Source organism: Musca vetustissima, unplaced genomic scaffold, assembly GCF_032173495.1.
Source record: "Musca vetustissima isolate MV318-11 ecotype Yass unplaced genomic scaffold, APGP_CSIRO_Mvet_v1 utg7864, whole genome shotgun sequence".
Taxonomy (NCBI): domain Eukaryota; kingdom Metazoa; phylum Arthropoda; class Insecta; order Diptera; family Muscidae; genus Musca; species Musca vetustissima.
The window spans coordinates 155392-178625 of NW_026880792.1; the positions used below are offsets into that span (position 1 = coordinate 155392).

A 23234-nucleotide genomic window follows, 5' to 3' on the forward strand; every position below is an offset into this window, starting at 1 on the left:
TTCGAAAAGAGGAATTTTTGGACGATTTTCGAATGTTAGGTATCCAAAAAGGATTGAACTTTTTATGGGTTTTTGTAATATTAAGTTATTATTAAGTATTAAATGTATGCTGGATATTTTCATCTCACGGTAACTCACATGACGATTTTGCGTTTTCAGTTGCCATACAAAGATTTATGTTCATTGATGCACTCTTGTCGCGAAATGTTCTCATAATAATACATTTTTTTGACAAATTGATTTCTAAAATCACAGTAAACAACACAACACATGGTCGTACGTCTAACTGTACTGCGTAAGTTTGTGCCAAAAAATGTCAAACCTTTCAATAGAAATTTCAGATGTCGCTAATAATGCTGGGCGTAAGAAGTAATATAAAATTAATTTCAAAAAGTAAATAATCATTTGGAGTTAAACTGTACTAAAATATTTATTTTCATTTTAATGTGATACTCTTATTAACTCTATAACAGTTACATTTTTATATAAACCCAGTAATGCTTGTTTCATTTTAAATGTATTTATTTTTTGTTAGTTTTTAATGGATCGTTTCAAAATATCGAACGGTCAAAATCGGTCTGTCTCACAATCTACACTAATCTTCTTTTAATAAGAATTGTTTTCGGTTTTCCTTTTTATATTTGAGTATATTTTATTGGAACATTAGTACTCAATTGCGTTCGATATTGTGAAACAGAACTTGTTATTCTATAACCAAAAGATCACTTTTATGTGTCAATAGATTAGGAACAAAAAAAATTGTATTACAAACGTTATTGTTTTATGGTTGTTGTTATACTTTTCTTTAATGTCTATATAGAGTTCCACTTTTAAATATACAATTTTCCTCAATTTTTTATTTGATTTCTTAATTCCATATGTATATTTAATTATTTCCTCTACGAGTTATTTTTTTGATTTGTTATATTGTTAATTTTTTTATATATAAATTCTTCTTCTATGTGTTGTTAAAAGTTATATAAAACGTTTTCTAACGTTTATTAATTTATTTATTTTTCTAAAAAAAATAGAAAACATAAACAAACTTAAATTAATACTCTATAATTTTATTTAATTTCTTTGTCGAAAAACAAAATATAAAAAATACAACGAATATTTTTATTGAAATTATGTAAGTAAATTTTGTTTAATTCAATCAACAAATGAAAACTTTTTTTAAAGAACAACTATTTTCACAAAGTATTTACGATTCAAATACTCTTTCACGTATTTTTCTCAACACACCCACACACAAATCACAAAATCGTATTATGTCTCATAGGCCTAGAGAAAGCATTTTTTTTAATACAAAGCAAATAATGTAATAAATTTAGTTGATGATCATGAGATAGAAACAATTTCAACTGCAAAAGTTGCACACTTCCCCCAATAATAAATTGAAGTAAAATTTTGTAGAAAGTCGATGCAAAACATTAAGCTTTATAATTATAGATAAAATATGACAAATCAAAACATTTTGAGCCCCATGATAAATACACCATTTTAAACACCAATGCTAATCATTTATTAATCATTGACATTTTTTAATAAACATTATACACATTCATTTTATTCTATAAATGCTATAACGAAATTAAAAATCTGGAAATATTATGACACACTGAAAAAATATTTATAGAGATCCCTATTACATATAAGAAATACCAAAAAAAGCAAAAATAATAATATGAACCAATTATAATGTTTAATAATATTTAATAATTTAATTTTATATACATTATTATATTTTTAATATAAAAATAATATAATCATAAAGAAAATAGTATTCTCCATTAACAATGCAGTAAAACTACAAAAATGTTATTAGAAACATCCTATAAATCCCTTAGCTTCCAGAAAAAAAACATTACTTTAGGTTACAAATTTTAATAAATATATACTCGTATGTTGGTAATATCAGATATTTGGTTTTAACGGTTTGTTTTTGGCAGATAAAAAGTTTATTTGTGTTTTAAGATTTGTGTAAAAAAATAAATTAAACGTGCAAGGAAATTTGAAATGCTGACAGTGGCGTTTGGCGAGTTAAATTCGGTTATAACCGGTTTAAAGAAGCCAGGGTAGATTTCAAAGACGATGTTCGTCATTGTCGTCCGAGCGAGTACCAAACACCAACAATTTTTTTCACAATCGTCGAATTACTATCGTAGAGATTTCTGATGATGATCTCGGCATATCGTTTGGTTCATGTCAAGCTATTTTTACGTATGTATAAGGCATGAAATGTGCCAGAGCGTATATGGTTCAAAAATTGTTAATTTGGAGCAAAAGTATAGGTACATGGACATCGGTCATAGGGTTTTGAAAATCGTTGTTCCGCACTACTTTTTATAATATTTTTTTTGCGTACGCCAAGACCAAATATACAACTATCACCAAACTAACTAATAGAGGGTGGCGAAAAAGCGGTTTTAGTTTTTCAAATTCTACATTACCTTAAAAAGGTCATAAGTGATGGTGAATCATGGGTGCCCAATCATCCAAAATGGAAATGTCCAAAAGAACCAATCCCGAAAAGAGGTTTCTTTAACGGTACGAGATTGTTATTGATCGATAAATAGACGTTGCATTTTGTATCAGACCTTATCGGGTTGTTTTTGATGACCCTCATATACTCTTACGACAAAAATATTTGTTAAGGTCCCATAGTTTCCTTGGACCAAATCCGTTTCAGACAATTTTGAGCCGTTTTACTAACAGCCCTCTTTCTAACTTATATCCAGTTTGAGATTTAGAATATCGGTGCACTGCTTCTGGTACCTTCTTCAATGTGCCACAACAAAATGTACAACAAATGTACCTCATGGTTTCCTTTGACCAAATCCGTTTCATACAATTAGGAGGCAATTTATAAATGTCCATCTGTATTTCTGACTGATGCGTAGGTGTATCCGATTTCGTCCAAAATTTGCACATAGTCATTTTTCTAATCGAAATATTAGATTTATACCCCAAGTTTTTTTTGGCAAACCTAATTTGTAATTAATAAAATCGAACACTATATTATAACCGATTGCATTCAAACTTTACACTTTGTAATATTTTTCCAAACCTAATTCAAAACCGCATATGGCACCTCTGACTACAGATGTTCAGCTCATTAATACAAATTTGTTCATAATACAAAGCGAATGATGAATCCTGTGTGGTCTAAACTTGGCAGACGCTAATATTTTCACTAGTCATACAATTTGTGCAACTATCAGCAATATAGGACCATCATCTCCAATAAGCTGTTATTCTTTTGTAATACCTATATCGAAATTTGTTTAAAATTATTCATTTTTCAAACATAAATATTTTTTGAAAGTCTTTCGTATGAGTCCCATTACAACTGAAGCGCTATACATTAAAAAATAAAATAAAATATTTTAAATATTATTTTGGCTATTCTTACATTTTTTAAAAGTTGTTCAGATGTGAAGGACTACAAGAGTAATATATTCTGTAATAAAAAAAAACCAGGAGTATTATTTGATCTGTAATCATCCGATATAATACGATAGTGCCATTATCAAGCACAATAGTCTTGTCAATTAGTAATGCTTCAACAAATTTTACTAAGCACAATAATAAAAAATATAACATTCTAATACTACCATAACATTTTATTTTAATTTATTTATAATAATTTTAAGATTACCAAAAATGTACTCCCCAAATATTATAAAAAAAATAGTACATAGAAACAGTGTGTCTTCAAAATTTGTAACGAAAACATCAGTATACATCTTTCACATACATATGCGAATTTTACATAAACCAACATACAACATTCATTAGTTTTTAGGATTTTTATACTATAAAAAATTATGACAATACTATTTTCTATGACATATAAATAATACCAAATTTTATTTTTCTCTCTTATCCCACAAATAGGCTATTTGAAAACACGTTCAAAACCTCAAGGAAGCTGTACGGGTTTTTGGCGTATAGAGAAAAGTTTTCGTTATTGGATACGAAAAACCGTGAAGAAACAATGGTTCTATTGGTTTGTCATAGTGCTGGTGTTCTTGAATACAGTGTGTGTAGCAGTCGAACACTATGGTCAGCCGCCGTATTTATCCGATTTTTTATGTAAGTCAAGCGATTATGAAATGAAATCACTCAGATTAAAATATGGTAACATGTGAATTTATTTGGCGGATATTTTTAATGTTTTTTCTTTCTCTTAATCTTTTTCTCCTTTTGTTTTCTTCTCTTGTATGCTTTTTTCGTTTCTCTTTTTACAGACTATGCTGAATTTGTGTTTCTGGGCCTGTTCATGTCGGAAATGTTCATCAAGATCTATGCCATGGGTCCAAGGATATATTTCGAATCGTCATTTAATCGTTTCGATTGTGTCGTCATTAGTGGTTCGATATTCGAAGTTATATGGTCTGAAGTTAAGGGTGGCTCATTCGGTCTATCCGTTTTGAGAGCGTTACGTTTGCTGCGTATATTTAAAGTGACCAAATATTGGTCGTCACTGCGAAATCTTGTGATTTCGCTATTGAACTCGATGAGATCCATCATTTCATTGTTGTTCCTGCTCTTCTTGTTCATACTGATATTTGCCCTACTTGGCATGCAATTGTTTGGCGGGCAATTTAATTTTAGTACGGAAACTCCCGAAACAAATTTCAACACCTTCCCCATAGCCTTACTGACTGTCTTTCAAATTCTAACCGGTGAAGATTGGAATGAAGTTATGTATCAGGGTATTATATCACAAGGTGGCGCTAAAAGAGGAATGATTTACTCTGTGTAAGTTTTTATTTCGTTTTCTTCTTCTTCCCCCTTACTACTACAACTTCTACTTGCCTATTTATCCTCTCGTTATCCTACCCCCAAAGCCTTCCGATAAATATTTTTATGTTTGGCCTTATTTTATCCTTTATTTTAGTATTTTTTTTTTTTGATCTCCCATTCAGTTTGAACTTTTTTGAAATTAGATTTTTCTTAAAACTACAATAATGAACAAATTCCAATTCTCCTTGTAAAATATCTATCAAACCACCAAATAATATCAACAAAAAAATGAAGATTATTGCTAAAAAAATTAAAATATCAAAGCTTTTATCTTCCATTTTTTATCCCTCTAAAATAATTAAATAGCTTAGATTGGTTTAACCAATTAATATTAACTCAAATTGTAGCTTCTCTTTTTTCTATTGTCCTTATTCTGTTTTTATTTTACTGCTTTTTTGTTCGACATTCGTTTAGTTGTCCTTTTAGTTTCTCCCATTTTTTTACTTACAACTATTTTATTCCTACTATAAATGTGGTGTCACTTTTTACGAAAAATCAAAAAAAAAAAAACTGAAAGAAAATCAATAACTCTTAGGAAACAAATAATTAGCTTAGTCGATCTATTCCACCAACAAATCATAAAATTCTCCTTCTTCAACCAAGACATTGATGTCAAAACGTAAAAAAAATCATCAATGTTTTCTAAATCAAAAAGTAGTAAAACTTTCCTTTTTTAGATTTTCCATATCAACTTTATAAGAAAATATTTTTTTAACTAGAATACCCGTTTAGAATTGAAGAAACTAAAATAATTCACAATCACCAGCTAATCATAAATTTTTTTGTGGGGTTTAATAGCAAAATTTCTATTTTCTATGAACTTTAAAGCAGTAGAATATCATTTCCATGTTATTAGTATTTGGTAAGCTAGTATGCTTCTATACACGAAGAAAACTTAAAGGAATGTATACGATGTGAGTATGTGTGAGTTGGAATATTTAAGTATTTCTATTTATTTAAAAATTGAAATTAATAATTGTAGTCTAATATTGTTATACCCTATGTTAGAACTTAATGCCTATTACGTATCATTTTGCTATATATTTCAGGCCTAAAAATGAATATACGTATATTTATCATTATATTTATGATGTATGATTTACATGTGCTCAAACTAATTGATTTTAGGATGCCATTTTTATGATGTACGACACAAAAAAGACAGGTCAGGGCAAAAGTTATGTGTGTTCTCTTTTTTTTTCTAATTTCTTCGAAGACGTCAGACACACAAATTGTGATGTTCCACTCAAAGCGACCATATTTTCCAATGAAAGATGCGACCGTTTTATGTGCCTCTGCAGCGAACAAGCACTTCAAACATCTTATAAACGTCTTTTTACGGAAGTTTAAAAACAATTATTTCGAGAAAATGTTCACGTGTTAATTCAAACATTTGGGAAAATAATTTTTTAAGTCACTGTAAAAATACAACACATGATCGTACATCAACCTGTCCTGAATCAAGAAGTATAGTCGGACTTCCACGAAAATCTAACTTTGCGTGGTTCTATATTCTGAGCTTGCTCAATATTTCGCGATATTTGCATCCTCTTGACCTACTAGAGGTAATTAAATATTACTAATATTCCGTACAGTCCTTCTAATTACTTGTCTAGATTCCCTTCACCGTGGGTTGTAATGTGATGTTCGGTTTTCAATTGTGGCCTATAGATCGGCTCGAAAAAAAAAAAACAAACACAAAACACTCCATCCCAATATAATTATCTGATCAACACCTGGATCCTCATGGAACATTTCAAAGCGATCAGCTCTATATTTTCGCCCAATAGTTTGGTTACTGAATAATATATGAATACGTAAGCACCTTTAAAAATTTTAAGTGTAACTCCCACATCCGAATACGGCAATATAATTGGTATCAATTTAAAGGTCAACCACTCCTCTTGGATGTACTATCAACTTCCCGGGTCTATGTCCTTCTGGTGTAAATATATACGCTATACAATACAAATGTTGTCATATTTCACACAAAAGTCTGGGTCCATTTGACCCGCTAAATATTGACCTATTTTTATCAAAACAGGCATGCTAATTCTTTAGCCTGACCCCTTCTCCAAGTAATAATTCGCGATGTTTGGGTCATAGTTTCGGCCTCTGGAGCGACCAGAAAACCCGACAAGAAAAAAGTTTTTGGTCCATTTCATCCCCTGAATATTAACCGTTATTTACCACTTGCGACTGCACAAAGTTATAATAACCTGACAACATAGTTGTGTAGGGTATAATAATACGTTGGCATTTAAGGGAACCCCCCCCCCCCATTCTCGATTTTTTATTTTTAAGATTTTAAATGGGCTGGTAAATGAATGCCAATGCTTGTTAAGGTTTGTAACTTTGCATATATATATTTGAAGATTTAAAGAGGAAGAAAAATAATTTACAAAAAATTTTTGTTATTGTTTTGTTGTTGTTTTTTGTAATTAAAGAAAAGTCCTTATTTTTGATGGCGGGCATGATAGCTCCTCACTGGAACATCGGAATCCGAAAATTCCACGGTGTTAGAAAGAGTACATGTCTGGCTCTCGTATGAACTAGGATTATTGACTTCGGCTATATCTTCAAGAGTTCTTGAGATTTTCACTTGAAATTTTGTAGAGAAATTCTTTAATCAGTGTAGATTCGAATTTTATCAACAAAAATTTTGACCCCGAGAATGGGGGGGTCCCCTTAAGTCAGTATTTAGTGACAGGGGTTCGGATATACTGCAGCACAGCGTCATGGCGTTGAGTTCATCATATTTTGGCACTTTTCAACAGAAATGGAATCCCATGCACCCTTAACAACCTCCCACAATGAGGCGTTGCTTGTAGGTTTTCTTTGCGCAACCACAGCCTTTGCATCACACCATAAATTCTCAATGGAATTGAGATCGGGAGACTGTTCTTGTCATTCCAATACCCTTATGTTATTTTCTGCCAACCACTGTTTTGCAAGAAGGCTAGTGTGGTTTGTGGTTTCGTCTTCAGCATATGGAAGTATTACTTCATATAATATTTTGACGTACCAGTGGCGATCCATGATATATGTGATAAAGTACATTGGTCCAACTCCGTAGAAAGAAAAACATGCCCATATCATTACACTGAGTTCTCCACGTTTTACAGCCTTTAACGTAAATTTTGGATTATTTTCTGAATTAGGAGGCCGTCTTATGTGAGCTCGTGAGCCTTTCCGCCATATAGGACAATTTTCGACTCATCGGTCCACAAAACATTCCTCCATTTTTCAGTGGGCCAATCCAGGTGCTCATTAGCTAATTTTGATCGATTACCTACATGTCGCGTCGCATCTTGAAGATTTGAGGGAACAGTTTCTACCCTAGCTTCCTCAAAAAATGGAGTGTATTTTATAACATTGCGTATCATAGTCGGCGAGCAGCCATAAATTAGTTTTACTTCATAAGATTTTCCTTCCGAAATCAGCCTTCTTATCAACAATCGTTTTTCTACTGTACAATTCGCGCCATGTCCCATTAAAAAAATAAAAATAAACAAAATTTTGTTAAATAATATACCTATTTTATTTAAAATAAATTATGTTTACCTGTAAACACTGAAAACTTGTAAAACGTAATCTTGATCAGTATATAATGTAATTTCGTAAATTGGGTTATTAATATGTAGCAGATCGATTCGCAATTTCCTTAATGTTAAGTCTAGGGTATAACAATATTTTATTATGCGACATATTAAAAAATTCTCATATTTTACCAAATTTTATGTTAAAGATTGATTTCAAATATTTATTAAATAAATTTGAAAAAAATCAGACATCAATAAAACTGTATATAATCTGCAAAAGTCTAAATCAGCTTACAAAACCCATTTTTGGCAGTATTCCCCATAATTAATACTGTATACATGATAAACATATTCAATATATTTTATAATTAATATATACACAATAGAAGTAATCTATATTATAAATCCTGGCTAATTTTTAATATTTACAAACCATCTTTTGCTTAATATATACACAATTCAAATTTTAAAAATATTCATAAAATTAAATATTATAGTTCCAGATATATTTTGTAAGCCTAAAAATATTTATATCATATAAATTTTGCTTCAAAGATCTTTTTATGTTTTAAACAGTTATACAGATACCTTACATATAATTTCTTATTTATTCAACGCACATCTCTAGTATACATTCCTTTAAGTTTAGAAGAAAAAAATTATTTCCACTCATTCAAAATTTAAAGAAATTTAAATTAAAAAAAACTACAACAACATGCCCCCATCCCTAATAACACATACCCTTAACAAAGAAAATGTCTATTTAATGCTAAACAACAACAACAAAAGTTTATAACTACGCCAACTATAAATCCAGTATTAAATAGAGCTTTTCATCCTTACTCAATAGCATATATATTTCAATTTCGAAGGGTTAGTGAATAATTGTTGAGTTGTTGTTCTAATAACATTAGAAATAAAACAAGAAACAACAACAAAAACAATCACTAAATATTTTGAATCCCTGCTACGATGTTTAGAACGTCGAACCATTAATGTGTGCAATCCTATTTTGTGTGTGTGTGTGGTAGTGTAATCATGAGGATAAACCTAAAATGAAACTTTGTGAATCCTTGTTCACCAAACCAACTACGTAAAAAACAAAGCTTTAAAAGTTTGTTTACATTTGTCATACAAAATAACAAATTTCAAGTTTGTAACATAAAGGTTATACCTTATGTTCGATCCATGACAAATAAACAAACTTTTAAAATTTAGAAGCTTCATTTCCCCCCAAATGCAGGTATTAGTAGAATTAAAAAAAAAAAGTTTGGTTTTTTAGCAACAAAAACATCGTAACTTGTGTATAGTATTATTAATTGTTAACAAAGTTTCTCGTTCAATTTATACATAAACAACAAAATACAACCATTTCATAATTTCGTAGAGTTATTTTTCTTAGATAGCTTTCATTTCTGTTAATCTAAAATTGTAGTTAAAATACACATTTTCTTCACCATTTATAAAAAAAACAGATTTCAATTTGTTCCAAAGAAAACAACAACAAGAAATTCTACTCATAAATTTTTACGAAACATTTGGGTAGTGTTTTACACATTTATAGATTTTTATTTTATTAGCAATTTTTTCAGTGCATTTTTTTACAATTGCATGATGTAGAAGTTTTCATAAGACACCACAAAATACAATTTTTTTGAAAATGTATATGAGGCACAATTTTACAAAGTTTCAAATTGAAGGCATTAAATTACAAATAAAAAATTATCACAACATGATATACAAAAATTGCTAAAGATCATCGATCTGTAATTTGAAAATCACATCTATTTATTTTTCACATTTGTGTCATCTTACAGCTTGTACAGTACATAGCTGCCTTATTCAATATCAATTTCATTCTTCTAAATACTTTTTTCGTTGCATCTGCTTTAACATATATATTTTTTTCAAGTTTATTTTTGCCTTTTAGTTTAAAAATACTATGGATTGTATGAAAGTCAATATCAATGTGCAGATTTAAATATTATATTTATTACATACATGTATTGATTTTGGTCCTTCGTCCTAATTTATACTCGGCAAAATATCGAATTACCAAATGATAAGATTTTTTGCATTACCAAATAAATTTGTTTAGCAATCAAATAATATAAAATTTTAACAGAAATTGTTGTGTACAGTCCAAAATATTTAACACATCGAGGCACAATATTGTTCACAAAAAACAAAATTTTTAGGAGGAGTTCGTCTTCAAACAGCTTACAAGAACTCTCCCTTATAGGAGTAAATCACGTCTACCCACTTTAAAAGGAAATGTATTACACTTCTGTCTGAAAGTCAACATTAATGTGTAGAAATAAAAATACAATATATTTGGTCCTTCGACTAATTTCTACTCGACAAAATATCGAACTACCAATTTATAAGCATTTTCGGTTTACCAATCAGCTAGTCTAAAATGGGACCAGAAAGTGCATTGTGTACAGTCAAAAATATTTAACACATAGAGGACAATGTTGTGTAAAAAACAAAATGTTTTGGCGCTTTTGTTGTTTTTAAACAATTTTTCCTTCCAAAAATGCAACTTATTTTTGTACTCTGAAACGCTTTAAAAAGACCCTTTTAGTAGCTTTACTACTAAAATGCACAGTAATAGAACAAATATTATTTATTTTACTTTTTTTAAGCAAAATAATTTTTGTTACCAATTTTTCGTTCACCAGCCAATTTTTTAATTGCTGTGTTCAGAAATGCTTGAGTACATATGTCCCTTTTGCGGTCTTACCCCACGGTGCTGTAAACACCAGTTAATATAACGAAATATTACCAAATTTCACACGTATTTGGGCCCTTTCATGAATTGCTGTGTACAGTTAAAATGGACATTTTCAAAATTCAAAAACGAACAAAAATAACAAAAAATTAATTGCTGTGTACAGTTAAAATGAAAAGGAGGAGAATATATAATAAATGTTTCGTACCGTAAATTCCAAATAAAAATTTTATTTATTTTAAGCAAATATTATATGGATAATATGATGTACTGTACACTAAAAACTCTAATTCTAATGCACTTGATTTCACTTTCACTACAATCCATATAACAAATCAAAAAGCTTTCAATAGATGCATTACAATTTCAAGATATACCAAAGCACAATAAAATAGAACCTTTGGAATCAGGATAAATAAATAGGCTGAACAATTTTGAAATTAGATCAAAAATCCATCAAAGAATATATCAGGATCATAAAATTAGATTCAAAAACTTATAGATTTCAAAACAAAAGAAATAACCAAAGGTTGACTATATATTGCAGTAGTAGTTTACTTGTTAGAAATAAATTTTTAGGTATCAAATTATTCAAAGTCAAGTTGATCGATAGTGCGGTGTAAATGTGTCGATATTTCAGTGGTGTTGAAAAAATCAGAAAAAAGTTATAAGGATCCGCGGTATGTACAAGTATTCCAATGGATTAAGAATGTATATTTTCAGCTTCTTCAGATAAATCGATTTTATCGATTATCTTCAGTGAGGTCAGTGTGGAAAAAATTGATCCTATCTACATGGTTTACAACATACATATATATATGATCGGAGGATTTAGATTATTAATCAGAGCGGAACGAAGATTCTACTGAAATAAGACCAAATAAATTAGAGAAAATATGTGCCAATAAATTCGAGGAAACCTGCAGAAAATATTTTTGAATGCTTTCTAACCAGTCTAAAGAAACCATTTTCAATTTTCGATTATTACGAAACAGTCTCTGAAATAAATAATTTAATCATAATCCAACTGAAAAGAACTCCGAAATATTAATTATATATCTCCAATATGTTTGGTTATTAATGCAGAGTCCATCTAAAATATATCTCATCTCTGTTCAGAAAATATTTTTTCGATAACTTGAGTCTGATAAAAATCTGAACTAATTATGTCGTAATAGATTCTGATAGAACTAATTTAAATCGCTTCAGGAAATCTTTCTTTCCGATGTCCTTCAGACATAACTGATGAAATTCTAAAACAATGTCACAATAACCAAATATGACAGAACATAGAAATAATTCTAAAATTTGTGGATTTGTTCTTCTTCTTCATATTACGTCTACTCTCTTAGAAAATATTTTTTTTCGATTACTTTTAGACCATTCTGATAATATTCGGAAATAATTTCCTCATAATCAAGCTTGACAGTACACAGAGTAGTTCGAATATTCCTTGTCTTATTATTTTTCATTAGTTAATACATCCGGCGGAGCCCGTCTTGGGGCCTTTGAAGGAATGCATTCAAGTTTCGACAGAAAACAAAAATCCGATTATTGTAAGACACATCTGATAAAAAGATGATACCAATCGAACAGAAATAGTTTTAATATTTTTAGAAATTAGTATTAAATAAATGCAAATATATTTCACAATTTACATATTTATCACATAGGACAATTAAATATGTACCATTTTTTCATTAAAAAAAAATCACAGTTTTTTAAAGCACACCACTGAAGAGTTTATTTTTTATACACACACACAAAACACTGCATTATCGATTATTAAGTGTTTGACTAGCAAAGAGGAACAAAATTTTGAATGACAAAATAACAAAATTGAAATAAACACACACGTTTATTCCACACACCATTTAAAACATGCATGAGTTCAAATATAAACCAAACAATAATAAAAAAGTTATGATGCATGAAGCTCTTATAAATGAACGAATTTTTAAATTTGTCACGAAATGTTATCCACAGGTGGACAACTGTTTCAAAATACTCCTGGATATACATATAAACCTATATGTGAATGAACAACTGGAGGACTGAAAAAAATACAACAGGAAACAACGTTTATCAAAAAACAAAAACATTTTTATAATCTTTTCATTAATTAGGAGTTTAACTTAAAAATTTAAGATATTCCAATTTGGGAATTTGCTTAAAATTTTCAGTTAAATTCAAAGAATTTTTGCAATTAAATGCAAAAAATTCCAAATTTGTGCTAGTATAGAAATAATAAAGATTATAAAAATGTTTTCAAAAAATAATTTCAAGTAAATTTCAACGATATTACGATTGCAAGACGTAAATTTACTTTTGAAATTAGGTGATGGATTTTAATCGAGTTCTGGCGAAAGCTCAACGCATCGTTATACACATTTGCTAGTTGCCATTTTTTTATTCTACTTCTTCTTCGATTGTAAGCTATTTGTATCTAATCGTAATCGAAAACCACGTTTTGTAATTTTTTTCTCATTTTATATATAAGTTGCAGCTTTATATCATGTGGACTACCTATAACTATTCTACGCTATCCTTTACTTCTAAAAGTAAAAAAAAAAAGTAAAAAAACAAAAGCTACATTCGTGTGTATATGCCATTTGTATATATGTATCTCTTATAGATTTAAGGTTTTTTAATTACTACACTTGAATATATTTTAAACTTTTTACTATATATTTTTTTTAAATAACGAAATACAATTTCTACGTGCTCCAAAATGCTTAAATTCTCCGATGCAACGGGTCACAAATCTTTTGGCAAGACTAACGTTAACGAACAACAGAGAGAGTTATCATCTAAAATATTAACAAAAACAATGTGCTATACAATTTGTGAAAAATTGTATATTGCATTAAATTTTGATGTCTTCAATTGCGAAAACTTTAGAAAACCTATTGACATTTTTTTGTTATGTATGACAAAAAAAATTATATAGATTTTCTTTAGTTTTCCCTTGAAAAATAATGTATATTTTTTTCAAAATAATATTTGCATTTTTTAACAAACTTTTTTCTCATAACAAAACTTTTTTCATAAAAAGTTCATTAATTCTCAATATTTCACATAAATGTGTGTACAGTACGGTGACAAAAGTGATGCCAACCCATTAACGATCTGAATGTTGATCAACAGCATTATCGACTCTTTATCCAACATTCTAAAGATGAAAATCAGTATTAGCGACTTAATAACAATTACCGTTAATTATACGCTATTACCAACAAATTATTAGACAGAACTCAAAAATATTTCTGATGCAAATAACAAAAATTAACGATTTTTTTTACAAATACTGTTCATTGTACTGTACACTTTTTTTTATATATTTACATACCCATTTAAATTTCATTACCACCTTTTTAAATATTCACAAACATTATGTAGCTTTCATAATAATATATTCCAGTTCAAACATTTTTTTATTATACCCTACATACAATTTTAATATCTTTGTTAAGATAACAATTAACCCTATTATAATTTATTTTATTAATTAATTTATTTATATAATGGCTTTTAAAAACGAAAAGCCTGCAATCAAATCCCCCATAATTAAAAATTCCTACAGAAAAACAAAAAAAAAAAAAAACTAATTCATGCTAACAAAAATCAAGAAACTTTAAACCTTATGCAAAACATTATGTCTCTCTCTTTCCCCCCAAAAAACAAAATAAAATTATATATAAACAAATTAACAACATCAACAACGATCTGGCCCCACACATGACCCTCCGTTGTCTACGACTGATCTACGATACCTTATACCCTCTACTGCCCTCATCATTGCAACATTTTGGATTCAAATATCAAACAGTTACTTTATCGTTTTGGTACTCTTCGGTAATTATACATTGCTAAACGTGTTCTTGGCTATCGCTGTTGATAATTTAGCAAACGCCCAAGAATTAACTGCTGCCGAAGAGGAACAAGTCGAGGAAGATAAAGAGAAACAATTACAAGAATTGGAAAAAGAAATGGAAGCGCTACAAGGTGATGGTGTCCATGTTGAGAATGGCGGTGACGGTGCGACAGCGGTCAAAGCGAAAAGCAAAAAGAAGGAAGAGGAAAAGAAAGAGGAGGAAGAAGTTACGGAGGGTCCAAAACCAATGTTGCCATATTCATCAATGTTTATATTATCACCGACAAATCCGTAAATACTCATTTTTCTATTTATATATTTATTTTTGTTTGTCTATTCGTCTGTCTGTCTGCTGTCAGTCTCTATTTCTTTGTCTCTCTCTATATATGATATTTGTTATTTTTATATTTGTATTACTAATATATCATATGCCGTATATTTCTCATATATGCTTTTGATTTTCATTTTTGAAAAAAAAAACTTAATCTCCTTAACTTTTCGCTATACATACATAATATTGATTCATATATATTTTTTGCGAGAAAAAGGGTTAAGTATTTCGTAGTGATTTTTTTTGAAGTTTTTTTCTTTTTCTTTATGTTTTGAGGATGTCACAAGGGACCTGGAAGCCTATTAATTAGTTATTGAGTAAGAAAATGAACTGTATAGACGATGGGCGCCAAAGTTTGTAAATTGGGCGCCAGATTTGAAATGATGATGGATATATGTTGGGCGCCAAGAAGTTCTTGAACTTTTCTTTAACATTCAGATTTATTAAGTTGGATTTAGGTGTCGTTGGGCGCCAATTTTGAAATTATGTTTTAGCGTATTCTCTTTTTTTTCTAATATATTGTATATTTTCTGTCTTCAAATAGTTACATTATTCTGATTTCTTCTTTAGCGCCAAATAGATATTCTCTTTTTGATTTATATTGTCTTGAATATTTGAACGCCAAATCTATTCTTTCATAATTAGTCTTTGCAAGATAACATTAAGATTTAAATGCCGCCAGCCGCCATTAGTCAAATCTTTATAAGACTATTTTTTTTTAATTTCTACCTCAAATCTAGAGGTCCCTCTGGGCGAAAAAATAATTTGAAGTTTGTGACAGATTTTCATATGTTGGGCGCCAACACAAACTTCACTTTTTGTAGCCCAATAATGCTTACAATCAGAGATTGAATCATAGCTCCTAATATTTTAGAAATGAAGACCTAAGACGTTTTGGATTTCGAGAATTTGGAATACATTATGAGAGAAAGACATTTTTTTACTTCTTTCAATGATTGATAATAAAGGATCAGGAAAATTTTCAATAAATAATTCAGGAAATACGTATCATTACGTGAAATACTCAACTGTATTTTGTCTGTTGGGCGCCAACACAACCTTCATGTACGGTTCATAGCACAATCCACAAAAATTGAGGATGATACCAATGTTAACTTAATGAAATAGTATCAAAAAGTCCATTATGTATATTCCTAGTCTTCGACAAATCCATAGGCTTGTATTGTCATTCTGTTCTCTTTTGGCACAAGTTCATATTATTCCTTGGTTCGTAGTTGCTCGTCTCCTTCAATACCTTCGATTTCTTTCAGGGTTCTTCCATCGTACTTTAAAATTAAGCTAGCCTCCCTTTCCGAATCATGAAGCTTTCAGTCATACTTTTTTTAAATCGACAGTATGCTAGAGTTCGAAAATTAATCAAAAATGTTCTACCGATTTAAGGTAGTTTAAGGTTTTCTTTTTTAGTGATACCTTCAATCGATATGGCCGAATCTGGACTTTATTATTGGTACACAACATTTCCCCAGCAAATATTGTCAGAAAGCCTCATGTTTTGGTTTTAGAACAGTGGCGTTCCGCACACATAGCACATAGAGAATTATGTGCATGTGTGTTGGTAGTGGATATCGAAATGCGCGTTTCTGGTTTTGAACGCCACAAAAACGAATAAACGTTGTTGATTGAAATATTTGAAAATATTTCGATCAATTCAAAAACCATAGGATTTTTCTCTAGGCTTTTTGAAGTGATTTTTTGTCGGTGTCTATTAAATTCTCTCTAGAGTTGTATTTGGAAAGTATAAAAAAGTTGTTGGATTCAAAACATCTCGCAATATTCATTAGGCACCGCGTATATTATATATTATATATGTGAGTAGTCATAGTCAATCCGGGCATTCAGGGTGTAAAATACCAACTAAAAAAATATTTGAAATATAGGTCTATGTTCGCTTCATTTTAGATATTTTAAAGGATCAAGACACATTTTTAAACCGACAATTGGAACTACAGGTGTATGTTTTGATATAGCCTCATTTTAGATATTTTAGTGGTCTTAGACGCATTTTAGAGGTCCCAAATGCCGGTACTTGAAATATTGGGTTTTCAAAGAATATAAAACCTGTAGAAAAATGTTAAGGTAGATCCACGATTTTACATATTTATTATATAAGATTAACGTATAATTTTAGACATTTGTAAAGGACATTTGCAAAATCATGTCACTATGCAGATCTATGCTTGGACTCTAATATTAGCACCCGGGACCTGAGAGGTTACACCAAAACATTGGAATATCTTAGCTTCTCATTTCGCATTCCAAGAATATTTCGATGATAGGTCCATCAAAGAATAAAAACCACCTACAATTTGTCGTTGATATTTTGAAGGTGATGTTCGGTGAAGGTTTTTTTACCTATGGTGGTTGATTTATAAATTCGGACCTGTGGGACTTTTACTTCGTAATTTAAAGTGGCTATTGGATGATCTTGTAAACCCCTAGTTCTAGGGTTTGTTGGACTTTAGGTTTTTATTGTTTGTATAGGTGTGCTCCAATTGATTTTGGCTTAATTAGTTGTATAATATCGATAATTTCAAAACGTTTTAGAATTACCAGGTCATAAAAATACGAAATTATAGCATCCTCTGTTATGGGTTTGAGTTATTCGTGGTTAAGGAACTCTATAATTGAGATTTAGTCTCAATTAAACTATAGTTCGGGGATAGAAATTATTTCCTCCATACTTCTCCATTTTTGTTTGATTTTGAACAGTGAATAACAAAACTTCTTGACATAAAATTGTCATTGTATGCTTAATTTACCGTATGGGCCCAAGTCATCAATTTTAGAAAATTTTCTAAGGCCATAGTTCCTCATTTTTGGTAAGGTTCTATTAATTCAGAGGTTTAGAATTGATAACCGTTTATAGTGTCTTTTATTTTTTCTACATCGAAATACGAATAAGAAGCGTCATGAAATCCCTCAAAAAATTTCCAGATCCCCTTCAAACATCCTCATATTTTTTCTTTTCCTTCATTCACATAAATACTTATTATATTCTAAAAAATATCTCTCATATCTTCTCTGTAAGTTAGTTCTATAAGATTTTCATAAATAATCTCTAAGTGTTATACTTTTTGTCTTCTTAAGCAGAGGTAAACGAAACAAATGATTAATATAAACTTTTTCTCTTTTTTATATCCTCTTTTTGGTTTGAAATTTTTATTTTTTGTTTGTTTTTTTTTTTTTTTTGTATTTTTTCTATGACTCCCTGTTTTCTTATGTGGATATGATTTCTTTAATTTATGATTTGATGATCATAACGTCATCATTGCTATCATCATCAACAACAACAACTTCAACTGCTTTGCATGATGCACGATAAAAAACCAACAATCATCAACAAAAATATCATGCGTTTATTGTATTGCTAAAAACAAACTCTACTCCCCTACAACTTGCCAAACAAACAAAAAATCATCATCTGCCATGGAAAAAAAAATCACAACACGAAACCACGATGAACAAAATATCACCCCAAAAAAATAAAAACAAATTACGAATGCGCCCAAAACCAAAAATACACCCAATACACCAATGCTTTTACAACAACCACAACAACAAATTGGATACACCCCCTACCTAAAAAACCCCGAAAAACACACCAATTGGAATGACAAAATTTTGAAAATTGATACCAAACAAAAATCGCAAAAACCAAAACCACAAAATGTTGGCGAAAATTTGAATACCTCCCAACCCCCAAAAAATACCAAAAAACAATATTTGAAAAATCCAAACAAATACAGCATCAGACGTGGCGCCCATTGGGTCGTTAATTTACGTTACTTTGATTTTTTCATTATGGTCGTCATCTCATTGTCATCGATAGCGTTAGCGGCTGAAGATCCCGTTCGTGAGAATTCACCACGAAATAAAATTTTGAATTATTTCGATTATGCATTTACCGGCGTATTCACAATAGAAATGTTACTGAAAATTGTAGATTTAGGTGTTATATTACATCCTGGCAGCTATTTAAGAGAATTCTGGAATATTATGGATGCTGTGGTCGTTATATGCGCTGCTGTTAGTTTTGGTTTCGATATGAGCGGTAGCAGTGCTGGACAAAATTTATCAACAATCAAATCGTTGCGTGTCCTTCGTGTCCTGCGACCATTAAAGACAATTAAGCGCGTACCCAAATTGAAAGCCGTCTTCGACTGCGTAGTTAATTCATTGAAAAATGTTGTTAACATTCTAATCGTGTACATATTATTTCAATTTATATTTTCTGTCATTGGTGTACAATTATTCAATGGGAAATTTTTTTATTGTACGGACGAAAGTAAACATACTGCCGAAGAGTGCCAGTAAGTAAAAAACCAAACTAAATTTTTTAATCAAATTCCTTACATTTTTAGTTTGTTTTTGTTTTCAATATAAATTTATTGCTAAATGTTTTTATTTTCTAATTTTTATAATCATTTAAAAAATGTATTATTTTTTTTTCAAAAATAACATATACTATATATTAATTTTAAATTTTTTTCTTGGTATTGCTAACAACAAATTTATGCTACAACATAACAAAAAATATTAACAATAGTCCTGTCTAGGTCCATACTTGTTGTCGTAATTTCATTTCTTCTTTCTAGAAAGCTAGAAAACTTTTAACTACTCAACTGACTAATTTTTGTGTGTTTGTTCTTTTCGTTAAGAATCGCTACAAACTAAACATAAATGTTTTTGATAAACCAATCAATCAATTTTTGTTTAAACATTTCAACAACTAACACAACAACAACAAGTAGTTTATCGAATTTACTTACACACGTAACACAAACGACACGCCTACATTTCTGTCTGTTCTCTGTTTTTTTTTTTAAATTAAATGTAAACTTCGTTCGTCGTACTTACGTAACGTAAACGTAACGTCTATATTTTAGTTATTACTACTACTTCTTCTTCCTCCATCACTTTTGTATTTCTCTTCATTATATACAAAAATTATTTTTGTTCCATATCAAAGTAAAGCAAGAAAAAAAAACGCAACGTACTAGATTCGCGAATATCTTTTGTCTCGTCTGCCTATATCCATATTTTCCATGATTGATTATATTTCGTTTCTATCCAAACGTCTTAGTAAAAATAAGAACAAAACGCTCTTTTCCTTGAATCCAAACATCCCTTCCGAAATAAATATTTTTTTATTTCTGTTAATTTTAAATTCATCCTAAATTTATTAGACGTTCGTTCTATTTGATTTTGTTCACGAAAAATAGTAACAAAAATATTTATAACTCATTATAAACAAAAAATTAGAAAATTAATTGTAAATATATATTTCGCTAGACAAATATTTGATCGATAAACAATTTATGTTAACTAAATAAAATTAGTTTTTAAATTAGAACTTCGAAAATATAGTGATGGCATTTAATGAATATTTTAACAAATAAATAAAAATAATCAAAATTATATAAAATGACATCTCCAGTCGATAGTGTAAAAAAAGTTCCTACAACTGTTCAAAATTATTGAAATATACAAGCTTTGGTAGTCCCTGATTTAATTATTTAACATAATGTGAAAAATAAAAATATTGTAAAAATATATTTAAAAATCAGTGAGCGAAGCCGTATATATGACGGGGCCGGCCACATGATACCCTACACAACTACAACGAAAATCTAAAATTCTTAGCCTGGGCAATATATCGCGATATCTGCACCCTCTTGACCGATTATAGAACCGAACAACTCCACTTTCTAACCCTGGCATATTTTCTAAATATTATTTTCCTGAGGTGAATATTTACGCCACAAAATAAAAATTCGATCACTTTAGGTTTTGGTTGATTTGACCCTCGTAATATTGACCGATCACCACCTAAAAAGCCATTTGGTCAGATCCCCTTCACCGTGTAAAGTATGAGATGTTCTGCATATAATAATGCCATCTGCAGCGACTAGAAAATCAGACAAAAATAAAGTTTTCGGATCATTGCACCCACTAAATATTATCTTAACATTATCGAAAATTATAGGCGTCATTCTTGACCATAAAAGGAACTTCATGTAAAATTTCAAAGCGATCAGCCCAACATTTCCCTCTAAGAGTCAGAATACAAATTTTCACACAAAAATCTGGGTCCGCTAAATATTTGTTTTTAATCTTCTTCCCGGTCAGAAAACAGACAAAAATAAAGTTTTTGGTCCAAAATAATAATACATAAAACAACAGGGGCCAGAACCCATCCTACATGCAACATTTCGAGGCGATTTGCATCGTGTTTTCAAATTATAATGGAAAGACGGACACAAATGTCTAGATCGACTCAAATAGTCGAGATATGTACCACAAAGCTATAGTACCCCTACGACATAGTTGTGCAGGGTATTAAAAACACATATTTTTGTAGACTTAAAAAAAGCCTTTGAAAAATTTTACCTAATTCACAATTGAATTTTCCTTAAAATATATATATTAAATAGCTTCGATAGCCCTTGTGAAAAATGTCCTTTAAGAAAACTACGATCTAAGAAAACTATTCCTTGAAAAAGTGTCCTTTAATATAACAATGATTTCATAGTTCCTGAAAAATTATTTATAAAGAAATCTACGCTTCGACAGTGATTTAGAACAAATTTCCTCAAGGAAACTACGCTTCGATCTCCCTGAGAAAACGATACTTTAGGAAAACATTGTTACTACTTAAAAAATATTCCTTAAGAAAACTATGATTCCATAGTCCCTGAAACAATATTCTGAAAGAAACCTACGCTTCGAAAGTCCTTTAGAAAAAATATTCTCAAAGAAACTACGCTTCGATAGGTCTTAAGAACAAATTTCCCTTAAGAAAATTATACTCTAGAGAAATTATACATTGTTAGTCCTTAGAAAATATCCTTTAAGAAAACTATAGTTCCATATTTTTAAAGACGTCTACTTCTTATTTTTCTTCGAAAGTCATTTTGAAAAAATATGCTCAAAGAAACTACGTTTCGATAGTCCTTGGGAAAAAATGCACCTTAAGAAACCCATGCTCTTGGAAAACTGCACATTGTTAGTCCTTCAAAAAGTCCTTTAGAAAAAATATTCTCAAGGAAACTACGCTTCGATAGGTCTTAAGAAAAAAATTTCCTTAAAAAAATTATACTCTAGGGAAACTATACATTGTTAGTCCTTAAAAAATATCCTTTAAGAAAACTATAGTTCCATAGTCCCTGAAAAAAATATTCTTAAAGACGTCTACCATAATTCCATAGTACATGAAAAATTTTCTTATTTTTCTTCGAAAGTCCTTCAGAAAAAATATCCTCAAGAAAACCACTTTTCAATAGTTCTTGAAAAAAATGTCCCTTAAGAAAAATATGCTCTAGGAAAACTACACATTGTTAAAAAAATTATGTTCTAGAAAACCTCGTCATCTGAAGTGTAAATTTTTAAAATCTACATTAAAGATATCTAGGCTTCGAAAAAGAAAATATCTTCAAGGAAATATATTCCTTTGGAATAGTCCTCAAGAAAGAAATGTCCGTAGTCATAGTACCTGAAGAAATAAATTTAAAAAACCACTTCGGCTAAGCTCCCTCCAAACAAAAAAAACTTTGAAAGTTCTAAAAAAATTCTTAACCCTTAACCTTTAGCTGCCCATAAGAAGGGCACTGAGACTTAATAATCAAAATATTTAATAACTCTTTTTTCACCTCAATTTTTTGTGCAAAAATCATGTATGTGTTTTGTTAGAATTTATTAGATGCTATCACTAATATAGCTAAATTTCAAAATAATTAGTTAGCCAATCAGATAAACTCAAAATACATTATCACGTTTACATATGATGGAATATAATTAGAGCTCACAAAATTAGAAAAGAAACATATAAAATGTAGATGTAGAAGAAAACTCGATACAAATGGTTTTTATAAAGTAGTATACAATATAAAACGAGCCTTCAATACACATTTATAAAAAAGG

General features: G+C 29.8%; 1 protein-coding gene across 1 annotated transcript in view; it reads left to right on the forward strand.

Moving 5' to 3' along the window:
* Positions 1 to 23234, forward strand: part of LOC133326658 (voltage-dependent calcium channel type A subunit alpha-1) — a 186202-nt gene that overhangs the window by 59607 nt on the left and 103361 nt on the right. The window contains exons 11-14 of the mRNA XM_061535282.1: positions 3901 to 4098; positions 4254 to 4767; positions 14918 to 15253; positions 19061 to 19624. Coding sequence (XP_061391266.1) covers positions 3901 to 4098; positions 4254 to 4767; positions 14918 to 15253; positions 19061 to 19624 — 1612 coding nt within the window. The remainder of the gene's footprint in view (positions 1 to 3900; positions 4099 to 4253; positions 4768 to 14917; positions 15254 to 19060; positions 19625 to 23234) is intronic.